Source organism: Terrapene carolina, unplaced genomic scaffold (assembly GCF_002925995.2).
Source record: "Terrapene carolina triunguis isolate 2854851 unplaced genomic scaffold, T_m_triunguis-2.0 Scaffold67, whole genome shotgun sequence".
In the NCBI taxonomy this organism is placed as follows: Eukaryota; Metazoa; Chordata; order Testudines; family Emydidae; genus Terrapene; species Terrapene triunguis.
This window is the reverse complement of record NW_020664418.1, coordinates 51,308,744-51,327,496: the sequence shown is the minus strand read 5'-3', so window position 1 is coordinate 51,327,496 and position 18,753 is coordinate 51,308,744. Positions and strand designations below refer to the sequence as shown.

The 18,753-nt window shown below is 41.2% G+C and overlaps 2 protein-coding genes across 2 annotated transcripts in view; both read left to right on the top strand.

The window, feature by feature from the left end:
• BLM (BLM RecQ like helicase) overlaps nt 1-11,385 on the top strand; it is a gene marked incomplete at its 5' end in the record, with an annotated part of 29,501 nt that extends 18,116 nt beyond the window's left edge. Inside the window, 9 exons of the mRNA XM_029910777.1 lie at nt 43-203; nt 1,357-1,552; nt 2,055-2,245; nt 5,245-5,380; nt 5,722-5,921; nt 6,990-7,182; nt 7,770-7,892; nt 8,558-8,756; nt 11,082-11,385. Of these exons, the coding sequence (XP_029766637.1) occupies nt 43-203; nt 1,357-1,552; nt 2,055-2,245; nt 5,245-5,380; nt 5,722-5,921; nt 6,990-7,182; nt 7,770-7,892; nt 8,558-8,756; nt 11,082-11,262 (1,580 nt within the window). The remainder of the gene's footprint in view (nt 1-42; nt 204-1,356; nt 1,553-2,054; nt 2,246-5,244; nt 5,381-5,721; nt 5,922-6,989; nt 7,183-7,769; nt 7,893-8,557; nt 8,757-11,081) is intronic.
• Nucleotides 11,386-14,867: 3,482 nt separating this feature from the next.
• Nucleotides 14,868-18,753, top strand: part of WDR76 (WD repeat domain 76) — a 16,742-nt gene continuing 12,856 nt past the window's right edge. The window contains exons 1-3 of the mRNA XM_029910776.1: nt 14,868-14,946; nt 16,215-16,628; nt 18,451-18,536. Of these exons, the coding sequence (XP_029766636.1) occupies nt 14,869-14,946; nt 16,215-16,628; nt 18,451-18,536 (578 nt within the window). The 5' untranslated portion in view covers nt 14,868. The remainder of the gene's footprint in view (nt 14,947-16,214; nt 16,629-18,450; nt 18,537-18,753) is intronic.

Genomic DNA, 18,753 nt, shown 5'->3' with positions numbered 1-18,753 from the left:
AGAACCTATATTCCAGCACAATTTTTCCCTTTATATTCACAGATGACTCTGGAATAATTTACTGCCTCTCGCGGCAGGACTGTAACAAAACTGCTGAAATTCTACAGGAAAAGGGTCTTGCTGCACTTGCCTATCATGCTGGCCTCAGTGACACCGTTAGAGATCTTGTACAACGAAAATGGATTAATCAGGATGGGTGTCAGGTAAAAGGGAAAAACAAATGAGAAGGTTAATAGAGATTCTACAGGAAGAATGTGGGACTCTCTCAAAAACACAAAGCATAAACTAGAGCAAGATGCACATAAAAAATTAAACTAAAGTTAATATAAAAATCTTACATGACTAGACATGGAATTAAATCATTGTGCAGAATAGAGATTCAGAAAACAGTTGCTAGCCCTTCTGTAGGGGAAATGCTAATGTCAGCATCGCATTTACATGGAATATTTATAAGCAACAGTAATAAATATCATACTTACGAATTTTACAAAAGTTAAGGACTTGAGGCCTTGTAGTACTGCTGTGAGGTAGGGCACTCTTTCACAGAGAAAATAAGACACAAAGTCATTAAGTGTTCTGCACAAGGTCACACAGCAAGTTTATGGCGAGCAGGAGCTAGAACTCTGATCTCCTCTCAGTTCTGTGCTTTAACCACTAGACTCTTTCTGGGAAAGTAGATGATGTTTGTAAATATAAGTGTTTTGACTGAATGTCTTACTTCTCTTGGGAGTACACCAAAATTAATTTTGCATTCAATACAGGATCATATTAGTAGGGCCGTACCAAATTCATGGCCATGAAAAACGCGTCATGGACTGTGAAATCTGTTTTTTTTTTTTTTTTTTTATGTGCTTTTACCCTGTACTCTACAGATTTCACGAGGAGGGGAGACCAGCGTTTCTCAAATTGGGGGTACAGACCCAAAAGGGAGTTGCAGGGCAGGTTGCAAGGTTATTTTAGGGGAGTCATGGTATTGCCACCCTTCTGTGCTGGCTTCAGAGCGGGGCAGCTGGAGAGTGGCAGCTACTGGCTGGGTGCCCAGCTCTGAAGGCGGCATCCCACCAGCAGCAGCACAGAAGTAAGGGTGGCAATACCATACTGTGACCCCCCTGCAACTCCTTTTTTTTTGGGTCAGGACCCCTACAATTACCACACCCTGAAATTTCAGATTTAAATAGCTGAAATCATGAAATTTACAATTTTTAAAATCCTATGACCATGAAATAGACTAAAATGGACTGTGAATTTGGTAGGGCTCTACATATGAGTGATCACAATACATTCATAGTGAAAAGTGCTGTATGAATACCTTGCAAAGCTTTATGATTGTATAATAATTTATGACTCTTATTCCAGGTCATATGCGCAACAATTGCTTTTGGCATGGGAATTGATAAACCAGATGTACGCTATGTTATTCATGCATCTCTCCCTAAATCTATGGAAGGTTATTATCAAGAATCTGGCAGAGCTGGACGAGATGGTGAAGTTTCTCACTGTTTGCTTTTCTACAGTTATAGTGATGTAACCAGGCTTAGAAGGCTAATACAAAGTAAGCAAAGGCTCCCATTTCTGATATATCAAATGTTATAACAGGACATAAGTAGTTCCGGCATGTTAAGTTTTTGTCCTGTTCTATTTACATATTCGTTTGCTATTTAAAGATCTTCAGAATGCCATATAGAACACAGGACTGGGTTACTGTAGTTGCAGGGTCCCCCCAGCATGCTTTCATTGTTCCCCTCTCTGAAAATTTTCTTTACCTATACCTTAGTTTTAGTTTAAAAACCCAACCAATTTATTCATTTTGCAGAATTTCCAAACTTCTACTTTTGGGGCAGATACTGAGACCATGTCTGTGGCTTTCTTTCTCCCCCTTAAATTCTTGAAAGTGGAATGAGATGTCTTGACTGGCTTAAAATGTATTTATTTTTTTGCCTAGGTATCTGACTACTTTTATCTAAGTGCTTGAGGTAATTTGTTTGATCAGTAATGACTTTAGCCTTTTTGTACATTGTGTAACGAATACAATGAATGCATTCCTTTTATTTCAGTGGAAAAAGATGGAAACAGTCAAACAAGAAAAACCCACTTTGACAACCTTTACAGTATGGTTCATTACTGTGAGAATGTACATGAATGCCGGAGAATACAGCTTTTGGCTTACTTTGGGGAAACTGGTTTTAATCTTAACTTTTGTAAGGAACACCCAGAAGTAACTTGTGACAACTGCTGTCGAAAGAAGGTAAAAAATTACATCATCTGTAAATTTGAGCTCTTAAAATTGTTTTTGTTTTTTTACCAACCTTAAGAAAACTTGCAAATATATTCTAGAAGGCAGATACAGAGATGCTGAGTGAGATCCTTCATGCCCTGTGATACCAAGTGTTTTGAGTTGGTCCCAAGGTGTAACCTAGAACAGATTTACACTAGCTGCATGTGGACCCCAGGAACTGTTGGGGAAGCTCAGGACTGTGAAGTTTAAGGATACTCTCCGTCACCTCTGTTCTCCCAGCCATGCCTACTGGGAGAACTCACTGTGCTAGCTATGCCACCTAGGAATTCTCCCCCACGGGTGGAATCCTCCAGCTGCCATCTAAGATGGCTCGGAGGCAGCTTTGTGCTGCCAGAGGAGCACAAAGCTGCCACATCATAATGGATACTAATTTGGAATGGATTGGGTAGGAGTTTGGGGGGAGGGGAGGGTTTGCAGTCTCTACAGGTCAACATCTATTGACCAGCAGATTGCTAGTGTGACCAGGAGTAAAACAAAAGGGTTGATGGATATCTTAAACCCACCTTTTTTTTCCAGCTTCCCCAGCTTTGCAAGCATCTACTAATATTTGGTTTAAATATCTGGTGCTCCTAGTAATTCAATAGATGACATTTTAAAATGAATATTCCAAATTTAATAATAAATCCACAAATTAAAGGCTAGGTTTAATTCATATATATTGACTGCTTATATTTTCCTTTCTCTGAATTAACTTTTAAAAAGGTATTCAATTGCAATGTAAATTGTGTTCAAGAAAAGTTAAAAACTATTTCTTAAGTGCGTTAGAAAGGAAGTCCTGTTACCTTAAAAAAACAAAAAACCCCAAACTAATTGGTGGGAAAATGTGCAGGAGGACTTTTTTCCCGGAAAATGTAAGATTCTTTAATAAGGCTGCTGATTGAATTAGTACACCTAGTTTTTAAACTGCAGAGGACTTCAAACACTAATCCCCATAATACCTCAAGGTAGGTAAGTATGATACCATTTTACAGATGGAGAAACTGAAGCAGAAAGGTGTTTGTTTCCACAGTGAGTCAATGTTCTAGTCCAAAGGACTTTAGTGCTTAATCCTGTCCTCAGAGCACTACCCCACACTCTTCTCAGTTTTAAACCAATGATAATATTGAATAAAATAATGTAGACTTTAGGTAGTATATTATCATTTGGATGCACTAGAATTTATGCATCCAACTCTCATTACTTTTGAGTTGTGTAAATACTACATGGATATTTTTAAAATTAGTTAACTTGATTAACACAATACTCAAACATTACTCTTGCAGTTTGAGTGTATAAGCTCTGTTAAACCAAATAGAATCGTAGGACTGGAAGAGACTTTGAGACGTCTTCTAGTCCAGTCCCCTGCACTCAAGACAGGACTAAGTATTATCTAGCCCATCCCTGACAGGTGTTTGTCCAACCTGCTCTTAAAAATCTCCAATGACAAAGATTCCACATCCTCCCTAGGCAATTTATTCCAGTGCTTAATCACCTTGACAGTTAAGAAATTTTTCCTAATGTCCAACCTAAACCATCCCTGCTGCAATTTAAGCCCATTGCTTCTTGTCCTATCCTCAGAGGTTAAGGAGAACAATTTTCCCCCCTCCTCCTCTTTTATGTACTTGAAAGCTGTTCTTATGTCCCCTCTGTCTTCTCTTTTCCAGACTAACCAAACCCAATTTTTTCATTCTTCCCTCATAGGTCATGTTTTCTAGACCTTTAATCATTTTGTTGCTCTTCTCTGGACTTTCTCCCATTTGCCCACATCTTTCCTGAAATGTGGCCCCCAGAACTGGACACAATATTTCAGTTGAGGCCTAATCCGTGTGGAGTAGAGAATTACTTTTCATGTCTTGCTTACGATGCTCCTGCTAATACATCCCACGATGATGTTGGGTGTTTTTGCAACAGTGTTACTATTGACTCATATTTAGCTTGTGGTTCACTATGACCCCCAGATCCCTTTCCGCAGTACTCCTTCCTAGGCAGTCATTTCCCATTTTGTATGTGTGCAACTGATTGTTCCTTCCTAAGTGGAGTACTTTGCATTTGTCCTTATTGAATTTCATCCTATTTATTTTACACCATTTCTTCAGTTTTTCCAGATAATTTTGAATTTTAATCTTATCCTCCAAAGCACTTGCAACCCCTCCCAGCTTGGTATTGTCCGCAAACTTTATAAGTGCACTCTCTATGCCATCCATCTAAATCATCGATGAAGATACTGAACAGAACTGATACCTGCGGGCCCCCACTTGATATGCCCTTCCAGATTGACTGCGAACCACTGATAACTAATCTCTGGAAGTGGTTTTCCAACCAGTTATGCACCCATTTTACAGTAGCTCCATTTAGGTTGTATTTTCCTAGTTTGTTTACGAGAAGGTTATGCAAGACAGTATCAGAAGCCTTACTAGAGTCAAGATATACCACATCTACCACTTCCCCCCATCCACAAGGCTTATTGCCCTGTCAAAGAAAGCTATTAGGTTGGTTTGCCATGATTTGTTCTGGACAAATCCATGCTGTTACTTATCACCTTATTATCTTCTAGGTGTTTGCAAATCGATTGCTTAATTATTTGCTCCATTATCTTTCTGGGTACTGAAGTTAAGCTGACTGGTCGGTAATTCCCTAGATTGTCTTTATTCCCTTTTTTATAGACTGGCACTATATTTGCCCTTTTCCAGTCTTCTGGAATACTGTATCAATTTTGTACAACAGTAAAATTGTTTTGAAATATCTGTTCTTTAACTTTATTGATCCTTTTACATTTTCAAAGGATTATTTACTAACCTAAAATTCCCATGGCAATGGCATATCAATGTAAACAGGCAATAACTAATCTATATGAGGATCAGAATTAACTTATGATTGAAAAAGCCTAGTAGTAAGAAACAAAGTTGTCAGTAGCAAATGGTATTAGTTACAATGGAAACAAATCTTTCTAATCAAATCTATTGTGATAGGATTACAAATCAAGAAATGTGACGGATGAAGTGAAAAATATTATAAGATTTGTTCAAGAGCACTGTGGACAAATGGGGAGAAGAAATGCAGGTTCTGGAAGGTATACGTTGAACATGATGATTGACATTTTCTTGGGTAAGTTCTGTTCTACCGCTCAAATATTTGGTGTAGGCCAAAGCTTCGCTGTATGCCAGAGGGGCCATAAAGCATGGGCAAAAGCATGAAACAAGATCTATACCAATAGGGTTCTTTCCTGAGAGTAATCCATATGGTATGTGCTCTAGAACAAATAAAAACCCTAGCCTTAACCAGACTATATCGGGGAGATAAAATGATAATGATTGTAAGTCTTCAAGCTTCTGCCACTTGTTCAGATTTTTGTGAATGGGCTGTGCAAAATGGCTCCATAGCCTTCTACAGTTGTGTAACTTACTGGCTAGGTTATTAGACCAATTCTGTTTATTCTTACTAAACAGGTACAAAAAGTGCTAGGATTCAGTCCGGTATATTTGGGAAGGGAGCTGCCTACTCACGACATAATGTGGAAAGGCTGTTTAGAAAGCTGGTACTGGATAAGATTCTTGAGGAAGAATTGTATATCACTGCTGCCGAGCAAGCAGTAGCTTATGTAACGGTAGGAGAGAAAGCACAGGCTGTCCTAAATGGATATCTACAGGTGTGTAACCAATTTACTTTTTCTTTAATTCTACATTGGTGTTTCCTTCTTAAATTAAAATGAAACTGATGTTGCTCTTCTCTGCTTTAAGAACATGCAGATACTTTGAATTTACATTGAGTGCCAGGATAGTTTAAAAACAAAAATAACGATAAATGAGATTATAGAAATATTCAATAATTTCAGGGTGCTTTGCAACCATTAGTTAAACTTTACAAAACTCCAGTGAGTTGTCAAGAGTATTAGTATAACCTACTTGTAGACAATGGAAATTGAGGTACAGAAATTACTTGTCACATGCAGGGAATAGAATGCAGTAGGTCTGGTTTCCAGTCCAATGCTCTAACCAAACAGTTTCCAAGTGGTAGGGCATGACTCAAAAAGTGGTTCATGAGGGGGCATCAACTGGGTTACACCCCACAAGGGGAGAAACAAAACTGGCAAACTCCTGTGATCCCTAGGACTCTAAAGGAGCTAGTTAAGTGGAGGAAAAAAGCAACTCTCTCCTTTCCCTGAGGCTGTTTCTGCCCTGCTCCTTTCTCTCCTAACCCCAGTCCATCTGCAGCTCCTCAGCCCTCTTCACCAGCCAGTGTTAAGCTCCAAGGAAAGCTGCACTACGAGAAGCTGCCTAGCCAGTGCACTGGTAACTCCCCTTTCAGAGCAGTCCTGTGTAGGTAGGGGTAAAAGAGAGAAGCCACTTTAAGCAGCCAGCCCTCAACAATAGTCCCACCAGCTCCATCAGTCCCCACCCAAACTTGCTGTGTGGGTTTTTTTTCCTGTGTTTTGTGAACTCAGTCCCACAATCCTTTAAAAAGGATTATGCCTAGTAACCACGTGGCTTTGGGATCCCTGTTGAAAAACCCCATACACATAAAAAGGATCTTGTGTAGAGTTGTTCTTCTTGTTGGGTAAACAGTTACCTTAAGAGAATAACAAGTGTTATCCAAAAAAAGAGTTTTCAGTTTTAATACCTGTTTTTACTGGTTAAAGGCCAGATATCTGCTGTTAAGCTGCTCTGCAATTTCTCTCATATAGATTATTTACTTATTTAATTTCTCATTTTAATAGGTGGAGTTTTATGAAACTGAGAATGCCAGCAGTATTCGGAAGCAAAGGGCTTCAGTGACAAAAATGTCACAACGGGAAGAGATGGTTAAGAAATGTCTTGTGGAACTTACAGATGTTTGCAAAACTCTTGGGAAAGTTTTTGCTGTCCATTACTTCAATATTTTTAACACTGCTACACTCAAGAGAATAGCAGGTAATGTTTATCCTCATGACCAAAACTCCTATGGGGGCAGTAGGCTATTTCTGGTTCAGAGCAGGATTCATCCCAGGGGTGGGCTTACACTGGGGGGGCACGCTTTGTGACCGTTTGAGAGCACCCTGATTGACTTCCATCCTTCAGCTTGCTGCTGACTGTAGTGTACATGCTAACTAACTGGGAGGCAGTCTGCTGGAAGAGAGGCATGTGCGCTATTCTGCCCTGATTTCTTTAAACCCCCGTTCCTAAACTGTGCTCTGATGGGCATGGTTAAGTGCTATTTGTCTATTGCGTATTAAGCTCTATAATGGAGCTCTCGAAAGAGTATTTAAGATTTTCTCTGATTCTGTTTGTTCCTTGTTTAGTATATGAATAGGAATTGGTAGTTCTGACATACTATTGATGGGAAACATGTTGCCCATCTTTGAACAAAATTCCAAAAATACATCTGGTTGTCTGATTCAATCCTGTCTACATTTTACCTGAATTTTAAACCTACAAATGTTCCTTTATGTATTTAAAAAAAAAAAAAAAAAGTGTGCAAAATCTGTTTTGTCTGATCAGATTTCTTTGTCTGCATACAGAAACTTTGTCTTCTGACTCGGAGGTTTTGCTTCAGATTGATGGTGTTACAGAAGACAAACTGGAAAAGTATGGTGCAGAAATAATTCAAGTCATGCAAAAGTACTCTGAATGGACACTGCCAGGTATAGAAAGCCTTTTCTCTGTATGAAGTTACATAAGGGGTCCATGTTAAAATACAGCTTTATGGCCTGTGTTCAAACTTTCATTTTTAAAAATTGTGGCTTTTTAGAGCACAGAAGGGTCCTTAACTAAGAGGCAAGTGGCGGGGTGAGGGTTGGAAGAGGAGAGATTCACTATAACTCTTAAAAAATAGACAGTGGTGGATAACTGGACTTCAAATGTCCTGGGTAAGAATGAGAGAAGAAAAGTAAGATTGCTGATCTGCTGGTCCTCCTTTCATGGCTGGGAGCGTAGAGGAGACTTTCAGCCTCGAGATGTATCTTGCACTGTATTTTCCCATTCACATCCACTAGTTATGGGCTAACATTGTAGCATGGGTGAACAAATCACAGACTAAAGTTCTCCAATGACTTACACTTTTCTCTGCTAGATTTATAGTTGACCAAAGCATAACATGATTCAATGGTTGGAAGTTGAAGCTAGACAAATTCAGGCCGAAAATAAGGCATAATTTTTTAGCAGGGAGGGTAATTAACCATTAGAACTATTTACCAAGGCTTCTGGTGGATTCTCCATCACTGACCATTTTTAAATCGAGATTGCTCTAGGAATTATTTTGTGGAAGTTATCCCAGTTGCATTAGTTTTAACAAAATGTCCATTTGTAGAAGAGACTGACTCTTACCAAACTGCGGGCACGGATGCTGGAAAACGTGAGCGTGAGGAGGTAGAGGACACACACACAACTTCTAGTTATTTTTGCAACAGCACAAACAAAGGAAAAAAGAGGAAAAGACTACCATTCTTCAGAGAATCCAAGAAGAAAAAAACAAGTTATGGTGGTAGCCAGCAGTCTCGTTCCAAGGGGTATGTGATATGTTCATACTTGTAACATTGGTTAAACCAAAGTAGTATGATGATAAAAATATCCACTAGAGTGTTGGATTAAAGTTGCTTTAATTCATTTAATGTTGAAGAATATAGTCAATAGGAAAATGGTGAAGGAGGAGAGCGGCATTGGTCCAGCAGCATGAAAAACATGGATTTGGAAGTATTTATAACCTCTTTATAAAGTCATTATTGTACAATGGTGATACTCCAAAAGCACATATGACTCCTGTGGAGTCCCTGGATCTGAGAGGTGCTTGTCTCTCTCTGATTTCACACAAGGCTAGAATATGGAGTGCAGAGCAGATGATCTCTTCCTTGCTCTCCAGGCATCCAGGAGGGTGGCAGTGTGAGGAGAAATGCACCCCAGGGAGCAGTGGGAAATGGGTTTGAAGTAAGAGACAGATCTTATGCATGACAATACATTAAGGATTTCACTCCACCAGTCTCATTTTAATCAAGTTAAGGTCCTGGAAGACTTATATCCATCCCATAGAATTACAGTAAACTGAGGGATCCAGGGATTGAAAAAAATCTCACATCTCTCACACAACTGTTTTCAGATAATGAAAAAAATATTCTAAGCTTGATTCTGTGCCTTCCCTTTGAAATCTCCTTCTGTCCCCTAAAAATGAAAGTGGGACAGACATTCCCCAGTTGTAATTTTCCAGCTGGAATCTTGAGTAAATATATCTCTTATATGTTAAGCAGCCTGCCAGAGCCCTGAAATTTAAGTTCATTACTAAACATTAGTTTTGTGGTTTTCAGTACAGTACACAACTGCAGATGTGCTGGTGGGGCAAATGTTCTTGTTTTCCTTTGTCACTCTAATTGGTGATATCTATATTTCCCAAAAACTCCTATCAAAGTTGCTTGCTTTGCAGCAGCTTTTAATTCTGATATTAACTTAAAGCAAGCCATAATTTTATTGGCATACCTTTCCACTGTTTTTGAAACTTTTGCAGGCAAGGCAGCAGATAGAGCAAAATTTAAAGAGATGCTGTCAGGAATCTTTTGTTCATATTTTTTGCTTACTCACTTGGAATTAGTGCTAGAAAATGATTTCGGAAGCTTGAGAATTACTTTTGTCTTCTGGTTTGTCCTTTTCCATTTGTAAACATTTTGTCTTCCTCCCCCTTCTCTTGCCCACAGCTTCTCATACAGAGCACCCAACAAAGAGGAGTGGTTGTTAGTTACACCAATACATTTATTTTTTCTTTAAAAATACAGTTAGAAAAACACACTCAGAAAATTACACTAAAAGAACATTATTTAGGTGGTACGGTCAAGCACTTGAAAGTTAGGAGATTCCAGATTTATGGTTATCTATAACATTAATTCTGCCCCCTTGTGCATTTGCATTATGGATCAATCTTGATATATGATCATATGCAGTTTTTCCTCAGGATTCCTGCTCGTTCAGGATGTAAATGCAGGAGTGCAGAATTATTGCACAGGCAACCATAGATCTGGCATTTCTTAATGTCTGAGTGCTTGACTTTGCATTTTAAACAACATTCTTTGTATGTAATTCCTATAAGGTCTGTAAATTGCTTTGGTAGCTTTCCTAGATCAGGGGAGTCAAACTCATTGGAGGAGAGGGCCAAATTCTATAACTAATTATAGTTCTTGAGCCTGGCTATAGAATCAGGACTATATACTCACTATGCAGTGGAACACCCACTGATGTCAGTAGGTGGTTTTCACAGAGAGCAAGAAAAGACAATGGCCTGTATGTACTAATTAAATGTTCAGTTATTTATTCAGTGCCTTTATTGAGAGAAAATAAGCTCCCCTTTAATCCCACTGCTGTTTCTGCCCTCTCTCTTTTTCTCTCCGTCTTTTCTGGATTTCCTCCTCTGCAGCAACTCCCAATTTCCAATCCAGTGAACTTCCCTACCATTCTATCCTCTAAAATGATCAGTGATTTCAATATTTAAGGTTGTCACTGAGGTCATTTAAAGTTGATCCACTAATCAGATTAATGGAGGACAAGGGACTTCACCCTTTTGCATGACTGTTTCAGGCTGTCTGCAGACATCATACCCTATGTTACGCTTGGTTCACCTTTAAAAGGTTACCTCTGCAGCCATGAGCGTTAGAAATTTACTTTTGTTTTTAAATGAAAGATTAGATTCTGGAGAATATGAATGTGTTTATGCGAGCCACATAAATACATCATGCATGTGGATTTGGCACATGGGCCATATATTTGACACTCCTAGATAAAATGTAATATACAGGTTTATGGTATTAGGTATCATGTTGATATGCTAAATCATCATTTTTTCTCTAAATTTCTAGGGGTTATATCAACAACAAAAAGATCTCTTCTAACGCCAAAGTCCAGACATCCTCAAGATACAATTCAACATCGTATGGTACTACTACAGTCACGCCAGGAATCAGTAGGAAACTGGGGATTATGGCACCACCAAAGCCTAAAAACAGACAATTCCTTAAACCTTCCTATTCACTATTATAACTACTAGACTGTAAATACTGTATAAAGCCACACACTGTCAGCATTTCCATTAACTTCCACTTTTTCAAATGTATTAAAGCTTTGATATCCTACATCTGTACAGTACAAAGTGTATTTGTTTAAATAAATGCTTTTAGATAAATGCATTTCTTTATTTGGAACTTTTAATTCTTCCCTGATGCTAAATATTCTTCTTATAAAAAGAACATGCTAATTTTGATTGATTATAGAAGACTTAGTAGTTTAGTGATTAATCATTGTAAGAATGCTCTAATTCTTTGAGAACTGCCTCTCTCTGAACCCACATATGGAATGTATACGACTGTAGCTCAAACCCACTTACCAGCAGTGATGGTTGGAGCCATGAACCTCCTTGACCATACTAATAAAGGATGATATCCTGAAGTAGCTCAGGGCCAGCTAGGTGGTCTTGAATTGTTTTCTATACAAAATCTAGGTTTTAGGATGAGTTTCTTAGTTTGAGGTGTTAGCTTAATTTAGTTCTCGGTTTCATAGTCTTTGGATATTTCCCCCCACATCTCCTGGGTCTAGCAGCCCCTTGGGGCATTTGAAGCTTGGCCTAGAGTGTATGTGAAAGTTGCAAGGCTTTATGGTCTGTCAGACACGTAAGTGCTGCCTGAACCAAGGGCATTCTTTGGATCTTACCTGGCTCGTGTTGTTCTTTCTTCCAGAGCTTCAAAACACTCTTCTGTCCTCATGAGCTCTGAACAGCATCAACATAGGCCACACATCCACACTTGATAAATTACACTTTCACCCCTATCCATTGATTTAAAATCCTTCATAGATTTTTAAGCCCGGAAGGGACCATTATGACTATCTTGTCTGACCTGCATAACACAGGCCAGAGAATTTCACCAACTCCTGCAACAAACCCATAACTTCTAGTTGAGCTAGAAACCTATCTTTTAAAAAGACAGGCAATCATAATGTGAAGACTTCAAGTGATAGAGAATATATCACATCCCTTTGTAAGTTGTTCCAAAGGCTAATTACCCTAACTATTACAAATTTGCCTCTTATTTCTACCCTAAATTTGTCTAGCTTCAGCTTCAAGCTATTGGCCCTTGTTCTTTTGTCTCCTAGCTTTAAAAACCCCTATCAAATTCTTCTCCCTGAGCAGCTACTTGTAGACCACAGTCACTTCTTAATCTTGTCTTTAAAGAAAATCTATTTAGTTTAACAGTTTCACTAAAGGCAGGTTTTTCAGACTTCTAATCATTGTAGCTCTTTTCTGTAACTCTTCAGTTTGTCAGCATAGGCTTCTTCCCATATTAGCATCTCTTCAACCATATCTAGTTTGTTATATGGACTTCTTTACCTCTCTTAGGCAGTGGGAAAGCATAGAAATTTCCATATTCAAGATTCTCACTGAGCTGACCAGCCAACAGAGTTGGTACTGTAGATTCTCTTACTATGTCCCCAATGGTCAGACATGCATATTGAACAGGAGGAAACAAAGCTGCAGTTTTACAGACCACCAGGCGTTTCCTAGGTAAAGAATAGTGGCAAGTACCCATGACCTTCTCGAAGATCTCCAAAGAGGAAGGAAAGAATCTACTTAAAGCCCCCCACTTGTGAGATTCTGAAGGCAAATCAACAAAATGTTGTGGACTCAAGTTACCAAAATCTCCTGATAAATCTAGGAAAGACATTTTACCTTCCTCCACTGCCAGGAGAAGATCTAGTTCATATACCCTGGGACTAATGCACGAATGTCCTGTGTTCTGTATAATGCCAGCTAATGGGCTTCTTCACTTCTGTCAGGAAAGGTTTTGTGGAAATTTGTTGACCTACTCTCCACTCTTATTTGGCAACATAGTAACACATTGGTAACCTTCTGACGATAAGAAAATCTCACCTGATCTCTACTCAACTTCTACATTTTCTAGTGCTGTATAGAGGCAGGTTTTAAATGAGCCAAGCAATGTGCTTTTCACTCCTATCCTGCCATGCTATGTTAGTCTGATTAGCTATTACAAACTTCCCTTAATTACATTTCATCTCATTATTCTTTTACCTGTTACTTCTTCTCCCTCATTAAACAATTACTTTCTAATCATTATTGATCACCATAGTATTATGTGCTTGCAGAAGCATGTTCCTTTATAATGTGACTCCAGCCTGATGTATTGATGATATGTATCAGCCATTGCGTGGGATCTGTGGCCCCCCTGGGATTTTTCCTTCAGCTGGTCTTGCCACTAGCCTTCCTGCTAAGGCGTAACTGAGCCTGTTGCTAAGTGTGCAGCCTTTCTGGTGCTCTCTCCGTGAAGTCACACGGAACAATTTGGATAGTGAGGGTGCTGAGAGCCATTGAACAAAACTAAACCCTGTATATGATGGACTATGAATTGACTATAAGGTGGATAGAAAGCTGGTGAGATTGTTGGGCTCAACAGGTAGTGGTTAATGGCTCGATGTCTAGTTGGCAGCTGGTATCAAGCGGAGTGCCCCAGGGGTCGGTCCTAGACAAATTGGAGGATTAGGTCAAAAGAAATCTGATGAGGTTCAACAAGGACAAGTGCAGAGTCCTGCAATTAGAATCCCATGCACTGCTACAGACTGGGGACCGACTGGCTAAGCAGCAGTTCTGCAGAAAAGGACCTGGGGATTACAGCGGACAAGAAGCTGGATATGAGTCAGCAGTGTGCCCTTGTGGCCAAGAAGGCCAACGGCATATTGGGCTGTGTTAGTAGGAGCATTGCCAGCAGATTGAGGGACGTGATTATTCTCTTTATTCAGCACTGGTGAGGCCTCATCTGGAGTATTACGTTCAGTTTTGGGCCCCCCACTACAGAAAGGATGTGGACAAATTGAAGAGAGTCCAGCGGAGGGCAACAAAAATGATTAGGGGTCTGGAGCCCATGACTTATGAGGAGAGGCTGAGGGAACTGGGATTGTTTAGTCTGCAGAAGAGAAAAGTGAGGGGGGATTTGATAGCTGCTTTCAACTACCTGAAGGGGGGTTCCAAAGAGGATGGAGCTAGGCTGTTCTCAGTGGTGGCAGATGACAGAACAAGGAGCAATGGTCTCAAGTTGCAGTGGGGGAGGTTTAGGTTGGATATTAGGAAACACTATTTCACTAGGAGGGTGGTGAAGCACTGGAATGGGTTCCCTAGGGAGGTGGTGGAATCTCCTTCCTTGCAGGTTTTTAAGGCCCAGCTTGACAATGCCCTGGCTGGGATGATTTAGTTGGGAATTGGTCCTGCTTTGAGCAGGGGGTTGGACTAGATACCTCCTGAGGTCCTTTCCAACCCTGATAGTCTGTGATTCTATGCGATGGAAACCACGTGGAGCCGGGTGCTGCCGCAGCCCCGGGCCCGACGTGACCCTTTCCGCTCTCAGGCTGCGGGCCCCGGGGAGCTGCTGCGCTCAGTGGAATTAGGCTAAATTCAGGCGCTAACTAACCCCCCCCCCCCCCCCCCCCCCCGGGGAGGACACCCCCGCCCCGGGCGGGGCCGGCCCCGCGGCGGGGGGGGGGGGGGCGCCCCCCCCCCGTTAGGTAACCGCGCCCCGCCCCCGCGCGTAGGCGGGAAGGGGAGGCCCCGCCCCGGCCGGTCCCGCGCCGCGCCGCACCGGGGAGATGCCGCGGGCCGAGAACGAGGCCGGGACGCTCGGGGCTGAGGAGCCGCTGTCGCCGCTCGCCCGGCAGCGGACGCAGGTCAGGAGCTTGGGCCGGGGGAGACCGGCCCCTCGTCCGCCCGCCCCGCCGCCAACGCAGAGCGCCTCGGGCGCCGCGTGTGGGACCGGCCCGGCCCGGCTCGTCCCACCGCCGGCCCGGGGGCGCCCCGCGGCCGCCTCCCCGCGCCCTTCCCCGGCCGCCCCCTCCAGCCAGCGGGGGCCCCCTGGGGGCTGGGCCAGGCCCGTCCCCCGAGCTGGGCCCGGCCCCGGCAGGTGCCGCTCCCTCGCCTTTGGGCGGCTCCGGAGCCTTTGTACAGCGCCGGGCACCGCCGCGCCTGACCTGGCCGCCCCCGCCCCGAGACGGGGGACACGGAACCCCGGGCGATGTAGTTGCCCAGAGGAGAGAAAACCCGTTGGCTGAGCGGGCGGGTCTCGCTGTCCAGCCCCTGAGCCCTGGCACCTGCTGCTCGCCTGACCCCGCTCCCCAGCCCCTGCCCGGCGTGTCAACGCTGTAAACCCCCCCAGCCTCCGCATCCTGCAGCCGTTCGCGGGGCTGCCCTAGTGAAGGCAGGCGGGCGTTCCGGATCCGTGCAAGAAAAGTGAACGTGGGTCTTAGAAGGAGCCATCTGCCTCTTGGCAACTTCCCACGGTCTCGGGCTTGCCGGACCCTTGGAGGAAGGAGAGCATCCGAAGAAGTGAGGTTTTTACCCACGAAAGCTTATGCCCAAATAAATCTGTCAGTCTTTAAGGTGCCACCAGACTCCTTGTTGTTTGTGTGTAAACGGAGAGTAGTGGGAGAACACTTGGGGGAATAGTGTCAGAGGGGAGCCGTGTTAGTCTGGATCTGTAAAAAGCGACAAAGAGTCCTGTAAAAAGCAACAGAGGGTCCTGTGGCACCTTTAAGACTAACAGAAGTATTGGAGCATAAGCTTTCGTGGGTGAATGCCCACTTCATCAGACGCATGAGAATGTTTTCATCAATGGTTTGTAGCACTTCCTTGGCGTTCGAGTGGAAGGAACTGCTGGTGTTGCGTGCTTTATGAGCATGGACACACCAAGCGGTTACTAGGTAAGGGCACATTCTTTTGGGAGGAAAGCTTCACACTTTAGGCTTCAGGTATAAGGCATGAGAAAATCCCAGCAGCAGCATTTTTTTTTTTACACTGAAGTGTTTGTAAAATTACATGATATTTAATACACACTAGTTTTCAAATGATTTGTTCCTATTGCTAGTTATGTGGAGACAAGTTACAGGAGCTGAGTTCTAGTGTAGTGTACTTTATATTTTTCTCTACGTCATTTCTGTAGGAGCATACACCTAAAGAAAACCCCAGTATGAACTATGTGTCAGAAAAAGCTGAACGAAGAGCAGTTTTCAGAAAAGAAGTGAAAGTTCTTCTCACCCCGTTATCCATGGAAGAAGAGAAACGCAACAAACGTCTGCCCCAGAAACGCTTACTAGAAAAGTTTTCTAGTAATGAAGGGCCTTCAGAAAGAGAACCAAAAGTCAAAAAATCCCGTGGTGATCCCACAAGTCAGCAAATAAGAGATGTATCCTATAAGGCTTCTTCCAGTCCACGAGGAGTAATCCCCAGTATGTCTTCACTTCATAATACAACTAGCATGGTGTCACCCACAAACACTTCAGTTACAGTTGATCATGATTCAGAAAACAATTGGGATACAGACAGTGAAGGAAGTAATTCCAATGTCTCTTATCTGGTAAGAAACCAAACATTGTTTTTTTGTGTGACTATATTCTCTTTTGCTTTTAGCTTCCTCAATATATTCTTAGCCTAGCCCTCAATTTGTCTTATTTGGCATCTTTCACATTTTGAAACTTCAAGTATTGATGATTTTGTAAACGAGGAACTGTTTGCTCCCTAGAAAATAGCAAAGGGAATACAATTATTGTACTTCATTATTTTTAAAGATAGAAAAATAAGACTGTTTTTCATAATTATTCAAGATAAGTTATTCATTTTTACATAACCCACTGTCTTAGATCTTTTTCTTAATGATACATATTGGCTGTAGGTAAATATTAGTTTACTTAACATAATTAATCTTGACAGTCTGTAATGTATGAGAGACTATTTCTTGCAAGCAGTCATAGCTAAACAAAATCCCGATAGCAAAAATCCAACCTAAGGTCTTGATCCTGCCACTGACTCCACATGGACCTTCCTGAGTGGTATCAGTTTCAGGATTGGTTCCTAAAAGTTTTGTTATCAGAAAAAGAAAATTATTCTATTTTATTATCATATTGACCAGTATTGTTTTGCCATTTCCTTGTACTCTACTGTCTGTCTATCCATCTGTTGTCTCTTCTCTTACACTTAGATTGCAAGCTCTTTTTGGCAGTCTGCCTTTTTGTTCTGTAGTTGTACAGGATTTAGCACAATGGGTTCCTGGTCCGTCACTAGGGCTCCTAAGTGCTATGGTAATCCAAATAATAATTTTCAGAATGTACCACATTTCCCTTTTTCTCTAAGGTACCAAGAAATAACACACAGCTTATTCCATTTGCATCCAGTATTTGGCTTCTGAATATAACTGAAAGACATATATCTCAATAATTCTACTCTTATAAAGAATTTAGCTACCTTTAGTTCTAAAAAGGACTCAATTAATTTTTTCTATAAACAATACCAGAGACCACTATTATAAGACAGCCTAATATCAGTATTGTTGTACATTTTTCAGCATTGCATAATTGCTTCATGCTTTCATTTCTTGTTTATCAATGTAATAAAGATATTATTGAAATAATTTTAACATCCATAAAGAACTTTGACACAAATCTTTAACACTCCATCTTCATAAGTGTGTGCCTGAGCTGTGTGTGCAAAACACTCCTATCTTGATCCAAAACCAGCTTGGCTTCTGTCGATACGTGCAATTAAAGGTTTTCTAAAGTTACCATATCCACTAGCTCCCCCACATTTTTCTTCAGATCTTCTTCAAAACTCAGCAGGTGTGCCTTCAAGAAAATTAATTGTCACCATTCCTTAAATATCAGTCTTTGGGGCTGGTCTGTTTTATCCTTTCCTGTTCTGGTATATCTTTTTTGGGGGGGGGGCAGGGAGAATGTGTCCGTGGTAGGGTAAAACAAAGAATCCACAGCTTCTTTGTATTAAGGCAAAATATAAATTGATATTCATGTCTGTGACTGGACACTTTCTGGCCACACTGATGGAGCTCTGTTAAAGCACTACTATCTAGGAGTATGTTGTAATGTGCCACTTTCCCCCTTATCCTCCCAGTTCTTTTTTAACCAGTTTGTCTGCTTTCTAGTGTTTTTGTGTCTTTTTGCTTTTAATGACCTCATACTGTAACAGTTGTTTGGAAATGGAGGAATGTCAGGTACTCCTCACTATAAAGTAACATTTATTGTAAGAGAAGCTTGGAACCTAAAAAAAAAAAAAGGCCATGCGACTTTGCACAGTGCTTTATTTTCTCAACAGTCCAGGCCTTTTTGTGCACTCTGTGTAATATCCTAAACATTATCCTACAGAGCAATTGCTTTTATTTGTTTGTGCAGGATGGATCTTCACAGCTGTCAGCCTATGAAAGAAAAAGACTAAAGAACATTACAGAAAATGCTAATTTTTTTGCTTCTCTAAAGCTGCTTGAGGTTTGTATGATTTCTCCCTAGAGTAAGAATAAAATTGTCACTCTAAATGTAATAGAAATTGCCATACCAAAACTAACCCATAGGTCATTTAGTTATGAAACACGTCTCTAACACTGTCCTATACCAGATCAGCAAGGAGTCTGGTGGCACCTTAAAGACTAACAGATTTATTTGGGCATAAGCTTTCGTGGGTAAAAACCTCACTTCTTC